The sequence below is a fragment of the Nipponia nippon genome, unplaced genomic scaffold (assembly GCF_047370975.1).
Source record: "Nipponia nippon isolate SJK-2023a ecotype South Korea unplaced genomic scaffold, ASM4737097v1 scaffold_21, whole genome shotgun sequence".
In the NCBI taxonomy this organism is placed as follows: Eukaryota; Metazoa; Chordata; class Aves; order Pelecaniformes; family Threskiornithidae; genus Nipponia; species Nipponia nippon.
In genome coordinates this window covers 4,965,303-4,985,272 of record NW_028262338.1, presented here as the reverse complement: position 1 = coordinate 4,985,272, position 19,970 = coordinate 4,965,303, and the positions used below count along the sequence as shown (strand labels likewise).

Here is a 19,970-nt window from a genome sequence, read left to right as displayed (position 1 = left end):
ACGAGGAGATGACATTAACAATTAACTGCTTCTGTGACACCCTGTCTCCCGGTATCGCACCTTGCAAGGCAGAGCTCCCATTCCACGCTCCTTTACGGTCACCGTGTCCTTGACCCTTCTTCTAGCGTGAGCCTCCAAGATACAAGTTCAAACATTGCTGATGCCCGCGCAGGCAGTACCTACGCATACGTAACACCTGAGAGGACAGCTAATCAGGAGAGTAGCTACTGTGGCGGAGTTTCCCCAGGCAGAGAAGCAAGGGGGTAGCTACACGATATATTGGCTTTGGTGGCAAAATTACCTAAAATCCTCTGTTGTGTGCTCTCAGCCACAGCTTGCTGCCCCTCTGTCGCACTGCTTGGTGCCCATGTTGCAATCGGGATCACTGAAATGATTTCTTTTTGTATGGTTAAACTCAAATTATTTCACAGGGGCAGCGAGGGACTGCAGTTCGGGGCAAGAGACAGCAGGGGCCTCCGAAACCAGCGTTTCCTCACAGCAGAAGCATTTTGTAACTGCATGCTCAGGCGCAAGGACAGGCTGAGTTTCTTAAAGCCAGCAAAGGAATTCAGGAGGTTTTGGCTTGTAAATGACTGGGGTATTTTGCTCAATACAATACAGTCCTTCCCGACCGCAAGGAACACTGACAAATTGCTGCTCCTCTCTGAAAAACATTTAGGTGTAGACTGAGGCTTGCGAATAAGACAGCAGGAATTTGGGGGGAGACAGGGAGCAGGTAGCCATCTGAGCAGACGAGACACTAAAGGCACCGTGTATTTATTGCTCAGGTGTTTTTAACACTGATTTTTCAAATGCATGAAGCCTGCAGCGAGTCAAGATAACCCAACAGCTCTTTGCTCATCTGCACCACGTACAATCTTCACCTCCATCTTCAGTTCAGTCTCCTGGAAATTAAAAGGTGCAGTGGTACAATTCAATTTGCATCACACTATCATTTTTTATTTTCAGGGCAGCTTCAGCTCTCGAGCCTTTATGCTGCGTGTTGAAATTCCCTGAAACAACTCCATAGCTTCATGCACTCCTAAAAGGAAGAAAGGGCAAGGGTGGGATTACCTGCTCTTGAGCAAGGAGGGTTTCAAATCAGGCTGGGAGTTAGACACGATGGGACATCTCCACCGCTGTAGGTGTAATTAAATGGTACAGGCTCTGCTCCGTACACGTGCAAACTCCAGCGCATAATGAGAATCTAATAGCAGTAGCAGTTACAGCCAAAATCAGACGGTGGGCTGTGTAAACTGCCCGCGTGCACGGTGTTGCCAAAACAGCTTAAGCTTGGCCTGCAAGCACCCCTTTCCAAATTCCCGCCGGCAGGCTCGCTAGCCGGGTGGTGGTTCTGTTACGCAAGGATAAGGACAGAAAGCACCAGCCGTGGGAGGCAGGCATCCTCAGATACCGCTTAGCCAACAATCTGCATTTGGGATTGCTGCACAAGTGGTAAATACCATCTTAAAATGTAAAAGGTTAGTTTTAAGAATGGGTTTCTGCTCATCCAAATGGCCCGTAAGCTCAGCGTCCTCTCTCAGTAAGTTACAAAGGCATCGGTCAGATCCCCTTCAGGTGCTTTGTAAAGCTGAAACGTAGATGTCCCTGAGCTATTTACCCAGATTTTCTCTGGAGGAAGAGGCACACCAGGGGAGAGACTCCTCTGAGGATGGATCACCTTTTAGCTGTGTCCACCTCTCAGCCCAGATGACATGCTGCCATCTTTAGCGCCCAGTCCTGCATAACTGATGTGTAAGGGTGTTGTAGCATGGAAACAGGATCTCAACTTCAGAAACACGTTACGTGACTTGGAAATTACCAGAATTCAGTTGTTCCTGGAAGAAGTTTCATTTTTATAGTGTTTTAGAGTAGACCTGACATAACCAATTCTGCATGAGCCACGTCAGGCAGACAGTCAGCACTGCAGGCGTTTCTGAGGACGTGCTTGTTTAAGAAGAGCGCACCGCTGTTTCAGAACTGAGCTAACGTGCCTCTGCGGCGCTGCTGTCACCCCAGGTTTTTGGGATGAACCACGAACACGTAGGCCTTTAAAAGTTTACATAAGATGACAGCAGTAAACAAGCACCGTCACTGCACGGCTTTACAGAAACGCGAGGTGAGCGAGTTCTGCCACGAACGGCTGCGGGAAGGCTCTGCTGGCTGAGCTGCTCGTCCCTGGCCTGCAGGGAGGCGGCTGGGCCGCGGCCCATCCTCGGGCTGGCGAGAGCACCCCGGGGAGCTACGTCTCAAGGACCTGGAGCTGAGGGTACTGTCTGAAGTGTTTTTAAGAAAAAAAAAATAAAGCCTTGGCATTGTACAGAAATGCAGATCCAGTTGATCCAGTAGCCAGTCTGGCTCAAAATACAGTTCTGTCAGGGCCACTGCAAGGGCAGTGAGTCGCCTGGGCCGGGGTAAGAGGCTGAGGACTTAAGCCAGACTCAGTGCCAAAGGTGAGGTAGCGCCCGCACCTCCGAAAAGCAAGCCTATCACCACCGTACCCGAGCCCGCTGTCTTGGGGCCCGCACCTCTAGCAGACTACTCTATGGATTGACAACTCAAGTAAGTTTGAAAACAGCTGGGCCAAACTTTCTGTTTGGATATTCTTGAATTCTGCTAAGTATCTGCCACATTACAAGAAACAGCTGTGCTACGGCCGTGCGCCGACCGGGTGATCCCTGCCTGCTCCCTGCATATCTAACTGTTGTGTTGCAATGCTTAATTCATACGGGTGCTTAGAGTTCCAGCTGAAAGGTGGGAGATAAGTGGAAACGCATAGTTGTAATTGTTCGCCTACGCAGAAGTGCCAATGAAAGGAAGAAGTATAGCCAAAACCCATCGGCTCTGACAGCCGAGCGCTGAGGAGGTGGGATGGATGGCTGTACGACAGGGAACCCTTTCCTGGTGGGGTCGGTATCTGAAGCTAATGCACAAAACTACATCGTTATCTGAAGAAGGCCAAGCTATGACCATTTGTCAGAGGACAACATTATCACGTCTGGCAGGGCTGGCTCTTCCCTGGGCCAGGATTTCACAGGCATTAATCACCTACTCCTCCACAGCGGGTGCTTTTCCCAGATTATGCCTTGACTAGCAGGCAAACACAAGCCTGCGCGCCCTGGCGCTGGAGGCAGCCGCCCCACGTGGTGCTCACGCCTTTCGGCATACCCAGGGCCGCTGGTTTTGCTGGAAGGGGAGCGAGGGGTCCCTGCCCGTAGGTACGCGTGGGTGAATATTACTCAGTTCTGAGGTGTTCACTTTTTAACTCTGAATTTAAATAACCTGTGCCTGGACTTTGAGAAACAAAGTAACTTGCAGCCATCGCCCAAGACTGCGGTTTTGTAAAGCAGATAAAGTCAAAACAGGCGAAGCGCTCATTTGCCTTTTGAGAAGGCGCAAACACACGATAGAAAGGCTGAATGTGGACAGCCGGGATGGCAGAAAATCCCCAGCCAGGAGATCCCTGTGTTAAAGCACTTATTGGTGTTGCTGACAGAAAGACGTTAAGATGCCTTTGGATTTTGAGAGCGATGGAGACAACATCAGGGGAGAAAACAGCGGTGAGAGAAATGCTACATGAACTCTCCTCAGAGCCTCTTATGTAGCTGGGCCTTTAGGAGACTCAGCAATCGTCTGAGACAGTTGGAGACAGTGGCTTGGCCGGAGATGAAGGGAAGAAAGCCACAGACGCTGAACAGTGCATCACAACGCAGCTCGCAGCACAAACTTGCTGTGCTCGGCTTTTTTTTCAAGGGGCCTCTTCCTGACCCAGCTCTCTGCAAGGCTGTTATTAAAATCTTAATTCAACTCCTATTGGGGATCAGGTGGTGTTAGAGAGCTCTTCCTCCTGACACGGCCTGCGGTGGGGCAATACCTGCCTCGGCGTGGGGCTCTGCCGCGTTCCCTCAGCAAGGCCGCGCTGCAGCGCGACCGGGCCGCTGCCGGGGGCGCGGGCTGCGAGCTGCAAACCCGCCCCACCGGCGCCGGCAGCGGCCCCGGCCCCGGCCCGGCGGCGGGCGGGAACACGGCGGTGCGGCACGGCAGGGCCCCGCCGAGCCCCGCGCCCAGGGCCGGAGGCGGCGGGAGCGGCGGCGGGAGCGGCGGGCGGCAGGGGGCGGTGGAGCTCCGCGGCGGGCGGCGGTGGAGCCCGGCGGGGGGCGGCGGAGCTCCGCGGCGGGCGGTGGAGCTCGGCGGGGGGCGGCGGAGCCCGGCGGGGCGCGGTGGAGCTCCGCGGCGGCCGGCGGTGGAGCTCGGCGGAGCGGCCGGGCCCGGGGGCGGCCCGGCGGCGCCGGCGCCTCCGCCCTTCTCCGGGCAGCGGGAGGGAGCCCCCGGCTTCATTCCCAGCCCCGCTCCGCACTCGCTGCTCAGGACAGGGCAGGTTTGGTTTGGTTTGGTGTGGCTCGCTGCTCAGAAGGTATTTACTGAAACAGATCTCGCCGTGTCACACCTGACAGCCGGCTTGACGTTACCCAACTCCTTCCTTTTCGCAAAGGTTGTCATGCTGCATGGTTAAATCAAAATAGTATGTCTGAGCAAAGCAAGGGAGAGGGGAAGGGAACTGAAGGAAGAAGCCAAAGGCCGCTAGATGTGGGCCAACTGCTTTTCTCGGGGGCACTAACGAACCACGTCCCGGCTTTTGAGATTTTTCCAAGCTATTGAAAAAGACAGTCACGAATTTTTAGCCAACTTCCAACTGCAGTATTCTGGACCACCACCACCGCATATTATATAGTTTACAATATATTCTTGTTGAAAAAAGGGAGGAATTGCGTATGAAGTGTAAACAGTTGAAGTGTAAACAAGGATTTTCAGGAATTTAGTAATTAAATTTGCTAAAATGCAAGCGGTAAAAGGAATCAAAAGACGAGCTTTATGTTACGGAAAAGATTCTTCAGGACCCAGGGATTGCTTCTCGCACCGCAGTAAGCAGCGTGGCGAGGGCCTGCCTCGTCAGCCATTTCGTAGGGCGTACGCAGGGTCCCTGCAGGACCGTCACCTGAGCCTGGTTACAAACCCGATGCTGAGAAACCATTTCAGCTCCCTTCCAAGTGTAACTGCTTCTGGTCCCTTAAAGTACGTGCCCCGAGGGAAGGGAGTAATGCACAGCCAAACGCTGAGGCTGGCGGGAGGATTTCCCGAGGTTGGCAGTGCAGTGAAGGGATCCCAGTGGGAGCTGGGAGCCCCCGGGTGCCGAGGGGGGTAGCTGCCGCCCCGCGGTGCCCTGCCTCCCAGCAAAGGGCTGCTCCCCACTCCGCAGCACCCCTCACCTTTCTCTTCTCCCTTACACTCGTCTTCCCATAGCCCAGGTTGCATGTCTTGCACAATCCGCTACAGTGCTTTCATCAAGGTTACCCTCACGGAGAGCTGGCCGTGGCATCTGATCAGATTTGGCCAAAAAAAAAAAAAAAAGAGGAAAATACTGGGCGTGTGAGGAGAGCCCAGCTTCCAAAGTTCATGAGCCGGCCCCGGGGTCCAGCACCTTCTGCTCCCTCTGTGCCCAGGCGGGAAGCTCGGAGCTGCCCTCGCGGGGAAGGGAGGCCACTAGAGAGGGCTCTATAAAAGAGCCATCGAAATGTCGTATCGCAGGGAGCTGGCCTCATCTGTCACAGCGATTCCCGCAAGGTGAGCCAACGGACCCACTGCACAGGGCACTGCAGACGGGCCACGGGCACGGCCTCTGCCGGGGCTTAGACTCCAGAACACAAAGAAATGAAGGGAAAGGGATGTATTAAACATAAACCCCCAGGGAATATATGAAAGAATTGATTTCTGCTCTCATTTTTGATCTATTTCTCCTCTCCCTCCAATATTTTCTTGCCCCTCCGCTCCAGCCCCAAGCACACACAGATGTTCTGAACACTGAGTCCCCTTGCTCTAATACCCATGAGAGATTTAGAGCTGAGCCACCGTAAATATGCCGGTGAACAGAAATGCATTGAAGGATTAAAGCATTCAATTTGAACTTGTAAAATTTGGGCTTTGGGGTTAGTTTTTTTCACTGGCATGTAATATACCTTCAGCGTAGACAGCAGAGAACAGCAGGGCAGAGAAGTCAAACACAAAAATAGCTTTAAGTATCACAGCAAACCATGTCACTGAGAAAATGTATCACCATCAATTATGCAAATGAGGACATCAATTCATTAGCTACAGTCTCCAGATTTTCCTGACCTCTGTCTTAATGGGGACATGCCTCATTTGAAGCGCAGAACAAAGCAAACACAGGAATGGTAAGTGACTGGGGAGTGAAGGCCATGGGGAGCACTGAACTTGGATGATCTCTGGAAACATTCAAAGTAGAAGGAGTAAGCAGAAATAGGTGTCCAAAGGAGCTTAAGGAGCTTGCAGCACATGGGAAGAGGAGGCACCAGAGAAGAGGTACCAAAGTCAAGAAACACAAGGTGAGAGCTGCGGGGAGCCGCATTGCCGTGTCAGCAACTTGGGAGCTGTGCAACTCCTACTGTGCCAGCCTGGCTTCAGGGATCGGTGGTGATGGCTTTTCACCTTCCCAAGCTACAGTTACCTCCCGCCCTTAGTGCCAGTTACAATCAGTCCTTGGCCTAAAATAGATTTAAACTTCTCCATGGCAACAAAGGCAAAATCATAATTGGAGCAGTGTTTGTGCTACCTCTACAGTAACACATCACTTCAAGCACTATCATCTTCAGAAGCCAAATAAAAACCACATGTTGAGAAAAAAGTATGAAAAATGCTAATGAGACACAAGGCTAGGGAAATAAGAGGTGAAAGAGATATATTAAAGCACTCAAGTTCACTTTCAGCTTAAAATACACTCTCTTTTGTTATGTTCAATCCTGTTTTACATGACTCGAGCATTAGGTCTCCTAGGCTGAGAGTACTCGACAAAGATTTTTTTTCCTCGATACCTCCATTTTCATTTGCTTGGTTTTATACCTTTTCTCCTACTTACAACTCTGTAGACCACCCAAATAAACCACCTTTCTCTTCTTGGTGTTTACAGCCCTTAAACACTGGCAGCTGATTACCGTATCTCCCTTAATGATCGTTTGGCCAGGCTATGCATATCTAATTTCCAGTCATAATTCAATTCCTGCAGCACCCCTGCCAACAGTGGAAGTTATTGTATTACAGACCTTCTAAGGGAAGCGCAAGGACCTTTTTTATACCCCTGCAACATGCCATTAGCACAATCCTGACCCCTTTCCCTAGATTGTTCATAAAAGGGTCAGATTCGTGGCCAGGGTAAACACCCCTTGCCTGCAGTGAATTCTCGCAGTCCCCCTGACACGGGCGAGAGGTCCGACACCTTCCTCCAGCCGCGCTGTTGGGGGGCTGCGGCCTGCGCTGGTCTCCCACAATATCACCGTGTCTCTGCAGAGCTGAATGCTTCATTCTGCTAACTGAGAATCTGTTAAATGCAAGCGTAATGGCAGTAAAAACAGCTTGAACAAACTCTTCAAGTCCAAGGCCTCTCCTGAATGGCAGATCACAGCGTCGCTGCCTTCCCATCTTACTCTGCACATCACGGCACACCGCGTACTGCTGTGCAACGAGCTATTGCATCTCCGTATTTTTACTGTAGCATGCATCATATAAGATAACAAACCCAGTAAATACAGAGGGTAAAAACAATCACATATGGATTCTGCAGTGCTATTGGGACACATCAAATCAGTTATCCTCAAAAAAAAAAGACACTGCGAACAGCACAGAGGGAGGCAGGCCCTGGCAGAGGGGCCGAGTGCCATGTCCCCCGCCGCGAAGGGGCGGCGCTGGGCCCGTACAGCTGTGTGGCACGCACCGCGGCCTGCGGTGGCACAGCCCCCGGCTCCGCCAGGACCCGGAACAAACCAGGGCGCTCGTGTTCACTTTTCAGCGCCGGGATCAAGCACTATTGAAAACAGCTCTGCCATTCCACTGGGTATCAAATCTCAGGTTCTGGTGAGGAAGTCCATCCAGTGTCTTCACAGAGTCATTTCATCAGGGGGAATACTTGACACCATCTAGCCCCTTTTCAGCCCTGGAAAATACGAAGTTATCTGCCATTTAGCACCAGGGACCAGGGGCACTACAGAATACAATTAAAAAACTCTTCCAATTAGAATGACAGACAGAGTGTGATGGGTTTTAGCGGAAATTGGAGGCTAAGCCCCAAGAAAAAAAAAGCTGTGTCTACTTAGAAACCTGACACATGGTCAGGAAATGAAATTGTTTCCACCTCATCTGTGGCAACATACCTACAGCTGTATGCCTCTACTTCCACAAAAATAAACAAAATCCATCCCTATTTGACAACCCGAATAGCAGCTGCCATACCCACCGGGGCATGCTGGCAAACGCAGTGCTGTGGGTCACACTTCCATACCGGGACAAAGCCCTGAAATAATTGTGCGCAGAACCACGCTACACCTCCGCGATCCCCCTCGGTGCCAGTTCTGCACGCGCTTCTTCTAACAGAGACTGTATCGATTGAATCCAGAGCCTGGCGCTTGGTATAAACGGGATATAAATCTATCACACATGGTACACATCTAAACTTTGTGTTAGTCATCATGTTTACAAGAAATTTACAGGCAGAAAAAAAATAAACATGTTATATTAGCTTGCTACATTTTGTTGCAAGGCAAAACCCTTACAATTCAAGACATGAGCCAGTCATTAGTGCATGGGAAGTTTATAAAGTCATTTTAACTATGATTAGGTTTATTCCATCATTGTCTATTATAAGAATCCTTCAACCTTCCTCTGAAGTAATCAGTATTAACCAACTTTGGCAATGTAATACTGGACTAACGACCTGTGCTACAGCAAGAAAATACCTTTTAAAATACATTTGCACACCTTTCTCCTAGTTACTCACTGGAAACAGAGTTCAGCACAAGAGCGTGTCTCCAAGATGCAGAAGCCAAACTGACTGCTCAGAAGGTGGACTAACATCGGCACTAATTTACGAGGGCTCGGGGGTTGCCGGGACCACTGTCGTGGTGTCACTGACGCTCTCGCCAGAAGAAACAGTGAGGCCATGTTACGGACCGACTAATGGCTAGATCAGGTTATCTGCTGGGGTGAAAGAAACAGTTCTTATTTCACAGTTACTTTTGGTTTGGCTGGGCAGGTTTAAGGCTTGAACTGAACTGGCTAAAACTCAACCCAGCTACTGACTTTAACAAACAGGGGCAAAACTTTATTTATCATGTGAGTTTCTGCATTTTCAGCAGCCATTTTCTTTTGATGACAGAGCTATATTATTTGTAGTCGTAGCCAAATCGCTGTAGAGAACAACCTTTGGCTTCACCATTCACTTTTACATAAACCCAAGACTACTTTGAACATAAAAAACCAGCAAGTACCTGCAAGGTGCTGAGCTACCTCTAGAGCTCAGCAAGCCTCCAAGAGCAAACATCCTCCTTCCTGATGCTCTTGAAAATACTTTTGAATGGTCAGCACTCTCCACTGCAAAGTGAAATGTCATGACTGTGAAGGATTTGCTTTCCATCTTTAGGCGCAATGCTCTGAAGTGTCCAGTACAGTCAGGAGAGAGGAGCTGCACGGGGCCAGTGTGCTGTGAAGCTGGGCTCTAGCTAGAGGCTGAACTCGGAGTATTTTAACACACTGATTTGTTTTGGCTGTGTTCCCCTGACAATTCCTACTGACAATTTGCTTATATGTTGTCTATGCATTAAAGCCAGCACAGTCTGCTTATGAAAGTGATTTGGGAGGAGCAGGACTGTCTCCTGCCACCTGTTTGAAGCTGATTTGGGTCTGCAGCAGTATTCTGATTTTTTTTTAAAAAACAGTGATAAAGGTGACAGTGATGGTGTAGATGGCCACATTCCTAATCAAAAGGATACAAATAACATCTCTGCTTTGACTTCAAGTGGTCATAATACAAGCTAATTCAAAATATTACTTAAAACGGCATGAAACCCTTTGTGGCAGAGGAGCAGCTACTGAGTTTCTTGTCTTCACAGACTGAGGCGTAGGTTCTCCAAAGCTCACTGGTGAGTGCTGAGGGGGAGACAAAGCCACGCGTGGCCCTGCCTCCGTCACGGGTCTCGGGGCACGCCAGCAGCCCCTGCAGGCTGGCAGCGCCCGTGTGTACCGGTGCAGCCTGGCCTCTCTTGAGAGGGGACATCCGAGTGCAGCTTAGAGCGGTATCCCCAGGTTTTGGGCCCTGAAGAAGGTGACCTGGGACTCAGAGAATGTAACTCCTCTTTCTGTCACTACCCCGGAGCAAGTGGCTTTATTTAGATGACCTATTCCTACCTTCCCGTAGCTGGTACACAGACACGCCAACGCCGACTTGCTCTGTGAAAGGTTTTGCCTTCTTCTGGTAAAACACCTCGCTCTGAAACACCCTACGCATATGAGTAAGGTTAGAAATAAAGCTGTGGGTCTGCAGCACAGTGTTTCTGGGTACTCAGATATTACACTGAAGAGAATGAGCTAGGCGGAGGCGAGGGGAGAGAGGAGAGATGAGAAACTGTCACTCTTGCAAGAGATACTGAAGAGATTTACAAAGAGAAAAAATGAATTCAGCTTAACAAGATTTTGCCTGCTAAGTCCTCAGGCAGCCTGAAGGACAAAACTTTACCCTTCTTAAGCTTCATCTCAGCAGAAGAAAGTTTCTGAATTTCATGAAAGCAAATATTTGATTCTGAACCTAATGATAAAAGTTAGATGACATTTTAAGGTCTTGACCTTACATTTTCACTGTCCTACTACACACAAATCCAAGAAAAACTAGGGAAATATAATGTTTGTAGTTTGACAAGAACTCACACACTTGTCTTTTTTTGTCCCATTCAAATACACCAGAGCCCTTTATAAAGGCAAAAAATAATTCATCTGTCCTTTGCCTTGCCTCATGCAAGATGTATAAGTACATTCAAATTTTACAACTTTTACTGTGCAGGTCAGAGATTAATACCGGTTTCTTTCATTATATTTGATGCAAAATCCCTAAGGAGTACCTGAAAAAATAAGTGTGTGTGATAGAGAGAATAAAATGAATTGCAAATATACGGAATTGTTAAGAGCTCAGTGATGTCTTATAGAAATCTCTGAAAAACAGCCTATTTAGAGACCATCCAGCAGTATCAAACAGGAATCCCAGCAGGGACAGGCACAGCACAAGCTGCAGACTATGCAGGTCTTAGGAAGGAAAGGACCAGTCATGCAGTGAGCTCTGCAAAGAGACTTTTGGTAAAAACTGGGTTTGACAAGCTCTAATAATGATCCTAAGAATAATTAATGCTTTCACTCCTCCAGCACATTCCTCCCTAGAAGGCACTGAATTAATAGCGAAGCTTCCCAGGCTTTTTTGCAGACAAGCAATTGCAGCTAGAGAGGCGATTACACAAAAATCCCATCTCCCCTATCCTTGGAAGGTGTGGAAGTTCCTCCGTCGCCAAAGAAACGGTTCCACCTCAGCACCGGAAGCGCGGAGGAGCCTCTGAAATCTGAGGACCAAAATCCTTGAGTACCACCAAGTTCAGTTCTTTGGAGCGGCATGGCCAGGGACCTGTTGTTGGACAACGAGGGCCAGTGGCCACACGGGCGGCTCCCCGGGCTCCGGCCGCCACCGGCAGAGGCTGAGCGACGTGGAACGGCACGGGGAGTTTGCAGATGCTGCTGGGGCAAGAGCCTTGTGCTGCTCCACAGCCTGGAGGGAGAAGGAACCTCACCCTCTGGAGACCCGCAGCACATTCCTGAAACACTTTTTCTATTTTTTGTGTATTTCTGTACTTTTTGTGCACAGAGAACCAGATTTAATTTGTCATCCCATATGAGGCAGATACAGTAAGAATTTAAGCTCCCTTACTTCAGGCCTTTTGCTTTAACCACTAGAACATCCATCTATTTTATGTAAGAATTAGCCAGACCACGAGAACTGCACGATACAGTCTATAAGAAATATTTCTAATGATGTAGCATTTCTGAAAACAGATTATGCAAGGATACTTTTAAAAGGATTATAATGTAATTTGGGCGTAGGCTCTGCAGAAAGACAAACACAATTCATTCTAATGTTTTCCTAACTGCCTCCTTTTTCACCGCTGTCAGGAAGCCTGCATGAAAACATACGATTTTACACCAATGACGTCTGCATCTTGCTCTTTACCAGATATGACAACCTGTATGCAACACGGCAATCTGGGAACTCTGGAGGGAATTGCATCGGTAGTTTGTGTCAATTTTCTATTTTCCGTTTCTATTAGGAAGGATTAATTTAGCATCCAAATCAATACAAATGCGTAGTAGCATAAAACCTATCAGAAAAAAAAAAATTACAAGTAAGGTCTTATCTCTGGTTCAAAGAACAGATGTAGGAAAAAAGACTGAAAATAGGAGCTTTCCCTGTAGAATACAGTTAAACAGATACCAGTATCAATGGCTGAATGCTGGAACTACAGAATTACATGCTCTTTGTGAATTCAAACTTTTAACAACTGGAGCGTGGTGGTAAATAAAAGCAGCACATTCCTCATCAGTTGGTATCTTTAAATTAAGGTAGGGTATCTGTGTAAAAGGCTTACTTTATTTCAAGAACTCACTGTTGGTAATAAGTACTGTCATGGCACGAAGAGTAACTCTCACCAGTGCAGAAACCAGTAGGTCAATAAAGCACTCAGAAACAGATTTCTGTTCTCATTTGTGCAGCTATAGAATAAGTAAATGGAATAAAAGAGCAAATAGGAATCCTACTTCAAAAACGGACCTTCTTTAAGATGTTTACTATGATGTCCAGGAAACCGTTATTCTGCAGCTTACAAGTGAGCAGTGCCAGTAACAGACCAGTCAGCTTTTCTTTTAAAAGGGCGAGTTCAATCATTGCATACTTATGCATTAACTTGTATTCCTTTCTAACTTGATGATAAATGACGATGTATTTTAGGCAGTCTTTTCCATTGGACATTTGCTGACCTTTGTCTGACTAGAATGAAAGAAAAGTGCAATGTCAACTTTCACCTTTCTATCCAAACATACCATAGGAATGGATACGTGTCAAGCAAATCTGAATGTACAGCGAGTTAATCTTGGGCTTTTCCAGACTAACGTTGTACTGCAGTTCTACTTACATCTGCTCAAAGGAGCAACTAAGATACAGGAACAGGTCCGCTCCAGTAGCCAGAGACAACCTGCCTTCACAGAGCAGATAAAACGACTTGCTCTTTCCTGGCATGCCTGCAACCTGCTATTGTGCCGCACATCCCTGCCCTCAGTCTCCTACAACAGTTTTGCAAAGCGAGGCCACCCGCAGAACAGGCTACAGCAGTCAGTTCACGGCACCCACACCGCGCGTCTGGGACAAACCTTCACCCTGGCTGTATGCTGAGGGGCTGGGGAAGAGTTTTGCAGTGTAACATACTGCGTGCTTCATCCTTCCAGCGCCCTTCCGCTGAATACTGCTGAAGACTGCCACCAAGTATGCCTGACTCACTGCTGGCTTCCAAACCTGCCCGACCACAGGTTTTATCTTATCCCTACCGGGTATTACCTGGATTAGCCAAGTACTTCACTAATTTTACTGTTCTTAAATACTATTAATAAATCTTATCATGGAGACTCTGATGAAGAGTTACAGGTAATGTGGCTTGCCAGTGACTTCCCACATCCCATCATGGGAGTACCTGAAATAGCCAGCAAAACGCCTCCGATACAACGCAGGACCAGGTCAGTTACAGATTTCCTGCAGCTGTAGCTGGCAGAGTTCCCACCAGGCAGTATTTTAAGGCCTCCTCCCCTTTTGGCAGACTCTTCTGAGGAAAAACAAAAGCCAAAGCACTGCTTGTCTATTCTGAGAAGTGGACCCCTTTGGAGGATAGCAGTGCCTGATATTGCCTGTGAAAATTAATCTAATAGTCTTTCAACAGAGCTTCTCAAAGGCAAACAGTCCACTTTTGCTGAGATTGAGATTTAAAAAGGCATCTAAACAAGACAGCAAGGAGTACACGACAGAGAAGGCAAACTGTTTTACCACTGGTGAGGCTAAGATTTGAATGTTTCGGGTTCCCCTAGTAACCTTATTTTTAATGCAAAACAAAAAATTGTAGAAGTTGCAGAAAAGAGTTCCCCAAATTCTTAGGGTTTAGGTAGAATGCATCACACCGAATCAGCTATTCATTTCATCAAAATGCAAGTTAGGAGACAATGCAATTAAAAGTACAGATAAACTCACAGGAACCAGTACCAGGTATAAAGGGGCTTTACTGTCCCTGGAGAGAGCCTCTAAAACATCCAGACGGTATTAGCGACACAACTTCAAAATGATGGCCAGTGCCTGAATAATGGAAGTGATTCACCATTGTCCAAGCTACTAAAGGAAACGGGGGAATTTCCATTATTTGGTATTTTCCTGTCAAAACTCGGTGCCAAGCTGGAAGTCATGTCTTAGCCAAGCAGAGCTTACGCCTTAGCTAAAAGTCAAACGGGATATACAGGGAGGTCACACCAGATCCACTCACGCCTTCTACCCTTAAATCTCATGACTGTAAGGAGAGAAGCAGGTTTCCTCCCCCTTCCTCGGCCCTTAAGGAAAACAAGTCTTCTAATCTATTTAGAGGCCCTTTTTGACATTCTTTAGCTGCAGTTTTTCTCAATCAACCTAATCTTTTCCCATCAAGCTCCATGCTAATCCCATTTTGCTCCACTCCTTAAACTAATAAAAGATTAGAGTGACATTTCAGAAAGGGCATCCTATTAAGCAGCTTCTTTCCCATCTCAACAGATCACACAGTACAAAATGTAGTGAACAGGCCATTAATCTTATGGTAATGAGGTGTCAGTCTGAATTGGAGACCTCCTCCTTGATCAATATGAAGGGCGCAGGAATAATGAGGACGCTGCTGCTTGCCATTGCTGGCAACTTTGCCAGAAGGCAGCAGGTCCATAAAGCGTTGTTGTAATGGTGGCAACAGCCCTTGTCACCACAGCACTCTGCCCTTGACGACAGAGAGCAAGCATCCACACCGATCCGTCACCCCCTGTGCCACCCACACATAATGAGCTTTTCCCTATGTTCTAATTAGTGGTGTAAAACTGTTTAACAACTTCAGCTTTGCTCTAACATGAAATCAATTAGGATTAGCAGCCACACACAGAGAAATTTTTCACACCTATCCAGCTGGTGAAAATCAGCTGTCTTCATTCCTACAGTGGACAAGTCATTGCTCTTCCTGGTGACACCCCTGCATTGGTATTACCCAATTTGCTTTTATACAGAAAGAATTTTTTCCTTTTACTAAACAAGTCACCATTCCCCTTAAAGAAAGCTCTGCACAGCTACCATACTCCTGAAAGACTCAAGTTTTATCAAGTGCTGAGAAAACTTTCCAGAAAAAGTACAAGGCCCATCCTGGCTAAGTGATGCTTGGTGGCCTCCTTTCACTTGCTCTAATAGGATGCTCTTCCTTCAAGAGCGAGGTGGGCTGGGAGATCCAGCTCTTCTGCATCCACAATGCCATCAAACTGCACTGAACCCAGAAGGGCTCCATGTGGTCACAACTGCATGTTTACACAGAACACGCTGGAGCAACGGGGCTGAAAAATAATCAGAAGGGTGTTAACTCAGGGAGAGGGCTGCTAAAGGAACAGCGGAACATGAGCAGCACATCTCTCGTTCCTAGGGAAACGCCTCTGTGCACGGGTTTCACTTTTACATTTGCTTTTCTTTCTTGAACTAATGAATAGGAGCTGTGGATTTGGTATCCCCAAGTGTCTGAAGGTCAAATTGCCCTACAATTTACAGTTGTAATTTGTGCTTTTGCATGGTTGGTGTAGTTACTACTGATACAGGTCAGAGTTCTTCCCAAAATACCCACCCTGTAGAGGAATTCAGCCCTTCTCCTCCCATTTGACGCAGTCTAACCCTGCAAAGTCACTGTTCCGTCTTGGTACAGTAAATTAATGCTAAATATCAACATCAAAGAAACTGATTATTTGGAACTATTTCAAGGACAACATTCACCTGAAACTGAATCTTTACAGCAGCTGACAAAACACAACACTTTTCTGCAATCACAGTAGGACACAGTATCACTGGTATTGCCAATAAATGCCAATTTTTAACCATGCAGCCTCTAGCTAAGTCTTTATTCTGATTTTCTTATCTAATTACATACATAAAAGAGATACAGTGAAGTAAAATGAAAGGTTCTTCTCCCATGCAAATTTCTTAGAAAAATCCTACCCCTCCATCTTTTTTGGAAATCAACCGTCTTGGTAAAGCTTTTCTATTTACCTGTATACTGTGGTAGGTGGAGAATTCAGCGTGTCGTAGATGAGCCTCACGTGTCCTTGGTACAACTCCAGAGCCAAAGGATCATTGTCTCCTTTGTATAATAAGATGCCATTGTCCTTGTCCGTTGCTACCTGTGAAACATTAATAACCACGTAAAGTTGCTTGAGAATGATTAAAGAAGAAATAAACCTATATTAAAAATCAAACGAAAATCATATACGCAATTCAAATATGATTTAATAAATCATATATATGAGCAACAATGAGAGCAAGAGCCACGAGACGCAAAAAGGTCTTGGTGACATTGAGTCAGCTCATACACAAACAGGCCAACCTCCCACTACGGGATGGCTCCCTTGTTTCAAATGAGAACTAGTTTTCAGGAGGCAAAAGCTGCAATTTATTTGATCCTTGTCAATAAAGAATTTATTTCTCAGCTACTATCCAAGCTTGAAGTGGAGGTTTAGAAAATCAACTCTGGCAGCAGCAGGAGTGTGTCACAATTACAAGCAAACAAATTTCAGCAGACGCTGATCTGTTCACAGACTTTTTATGAACAAAAAGAAGGAAAGAAGGACCTGTCCCCACATTTAGCATAACCATGAGTTATTCACTCAATCTGAGTTATTAGTAAGTCACGCTGAGTTCACATGGGACATTTAGAGTCAGGAAGAACAGAGTAGCCCTTGTCCCTCTAGCTTTGATGTACATCGAGGAAAAAAAAAAATTGAACGCTGAATCAAAAACCAAGGACTCCCCTTTCCCAGTCTCCAGCTCTCAAATATCCCTATAGTGCAAAAGAAAAAAAAAAAAAAAAAAAAGGAAGAGAGAAAACGGGGTTTTTGGATACAACCTGCCTGTTATTTTCACAATACATATTACTTGAGATTTCTCGCTTATTTTTTTATAATGGCTGTTAAATGCTGAAGCTAAACAGTACATTTAAAAATCTGTTTGCATTTATATATGTGTTTTTAAAAACTATTCTTTTGCCCTTGAAAGATTTTTTTTTTTCTTGAACACGTTTTAGTAAGATTTCCTCTATCTATTCTTAATAATCAATGTGGTATTCTAATTTTAATTCACTAGTGATTAATTACTGGATGCAAGAATAATATTCAGCCTGGGAAACAAGAAGTGAGAAAGTCATCTGCACGTGCTTTCTGTAATAATCTGTTTTATTCTTCAAGCTGTGGCTGATGTAACATGTTTTGTACACTTAAGAAGACAATGTCCAGATTTTAAAGTTGACCTACAGTATTTGGAGCTCTTGGGAGCCATACTTTAGAGTGCCCAAATTTTAGAATCTCTTTTGTGATATTAAATAAAAGGGAATTTTGAAGAAAAAATGGAGTTTCAATTATACATGAATCAGCTTCATTTTCGTAAGAACTGTATACTCAAACTCTTAAAGAAAAGATAAATATTAATTATGGAATTTTCTCATTAGAATAAACTTTGCAGGAACCACCCTTTAAAAATCTATTCCTAATGTGGAAATTCGGTCCTTTTTCCCACATGTCGACACTGGTATTTTAATTACAACTAAGCTCCATCAAGTAAGTGTAGAACATGATTTCCAACCGTGGAATACAATCTCTTCAAATTGAGAAAATAAATGCAATAAAAAACATACAGTGATGATTTTTCTTCTCACATCTTTTGAAATGTTATGCTTCATTTGTAGGATGAATCTAGCATAGAAATAGTCCAGATTAGCAATCAGTGGCCTGAGAGAGAGATGTGTCATGCCATATATGTGCTCCACACATCTCTCCATCAGAAAACGTATAAAGCTAGAAATTACTCCCTCACTTACTTTGGGATATTAGGGGAAAAAAAAAATCCATTTAATGCCTACTAGATTGTGAATGCAAGTAACTTCCAAATCACTTAAATATCATATTGGACTAAGTATCCAAAACACCTCTGATCCACAGCCACAAAGATGACAGTAGCGGCATGGCACCTTTAATATCTGTTTTCCATTGCCTTCTGAGCCTTACACTGCAAACCAAATTTAGGTGTAACAACAGGACTTTTATCTATGGAAAGTGCACAGTAAAAGAGCAAGCAAACTATTGTCTAGAAAGGCCATTTAGAGCAGTCTCTTTTAATAAGCCTCCTAATATTAAGCACTAATTTCTACAGGATGAAACACAATGCTGTAAATCAGTAAGAAGACAGGGAGGTTTGCTGAATCATCTCTAGTTACACTGCCAGTCTGGGAATAAAAGAGTGGTGAGATTCTGGAGGCAGGACGTGTGTCCACAAAGGTACAGTGGTACCTTAGTTGCTCTTTAATGTTTCAATAATTTTACAGCAGACAACTGGCTCACAAGTTGTCTCTGACTTTGTCAGCATCTTGGCCAACAGGCCCTGTTCCTTCAGAATAAAAAAAAAAATATACATGTATATGTATTATTGCTTAGAAGAGCACTGGGCTGGCAACTGATATTCTGCGTGACATACCTGGAGAGAGATGTTTGCTTGAGGGCGAATTTTGGCTGATGGCAGCTCCACATAGGAATCCTTCCCAACAAAGTTGACTGTGATGAGCTTCTCGCACTTCTGCCCAGCAAAGCCAGCGAGGCAGCGGCAGACAGGCTCATGGTGCACGACGATGCACTGGGCCCCATTCTGGCACTCGTAGTTATCACACGGGCTCGTCTGGAGCAGAACCATCGGCGGAGGAGTTTCACAGAAAAGTCCACTGTAGAAGGTAAAGGAAAGAAGAAGCGGTCTCAATTACTGCAATTTTTGTAAGGAAGGAAACACTTTCAGATGCTGATATTATTCTCCTACTGTGGTACAGAGACTCTGAGATTCAGCTACCGTGTGCCTGCTTTACTGTGTGCAAGCTATAGAGCATAGTGCTGTACAGAAGTGCTCACGCTTGGTCTGAACGAGCCAGTTCAAATACCGCAAAGCAATTTTTCCTGCACTTTGCACTGGTTATTTAGCTCTGCAAGGTACAGCAGTCTGTCTAAAATAGCTTTCATCCCACACTGTGCCGTGCAGACGTTCCCAGCAAAAACTGAGAGCCATTTAAGCCCAAACCTGAGATTTCCTCACCTGCTCTCCCTGCCATCCAGAAACATGCACCGCTCCTCAGCCAAAAATCCCCGTCCTAGGCTTTGTGACTTGAGTCTACCTCTGCTGGTGGTAAGCAAGGGGAAAATCCGCTATTTTTAGTGTTTTTTACAGCCTCCTCACTTGCTTTACTGTCTATCAGCAAGTGTATCATCAATAGATGGGCAACTGCTAAAAAGTCTCAGAAGCAATGCCCAGATACCACGCTATTGGATGGGCAGCTGCCCTGAATTGATTGTTTCTAACAGCATCAGGATCATCGACCTTATTTTAGCTGAGTTTGTGGCTGGCAGTGTCCTGGATCAGAAAAATGCAAAGGAAAGATCTCCCGGAGTCAGAGGTAACTGAAAACCAAATGCCAGATCTGAGTACTTGTGAACTCGAATTGTATTCAGATCTGGAGGAAAACGCTGTGGTTCGGTCTTAACTATAGGAGAGGCTGAGGAAAACCCACGTGTAGGAACCTCTGAGGCTTGGGCCACATCTCCCAGGAGCAGCGCTGGCTCAGTCGCCTGCTGCCTTCCTGGATTCAGCATGGCTGCACGCTTCACAGGTTGTGTGCTGGAATAACTCAGCTACACTGACGTATCGACACCAGCAGAGAAGGAGCAGGGAAAAGGAGAAAGTGCAAAAAGCTGCAGTCATCCTTCAC

General features: G+C 46.2%; 1 protein-coding gene across 2 annotated transcripts in view; it reads right to left on the bottom strand.

The window, feature by feature from the left end:
• Positions 1–19,970, bottom strand: part of SLIT3 (slit guidance ligand 3) — a 601,195-nt gene that overhangs the window by 9,768 nt on the left and 571,457 nt on the right. For both annotated transcript variants that reach the window (XM_087759961.1, XM_087759962.1), the window contains 2 exons: positions 18,698–18,938; positions 16,226–16,356 (listed from right to left, as the gene is read on the bottom strand). In XM_087759961.1, the coding sequence (XP_087616087.1) occupies positions 16,226–16,356; positions 18,698–18,938 (372 nt within the window). The remainder of the gene's footprint in view (positions 1–16,225; positions 16,357–18,697; positions 18,939–19,970) is intronic.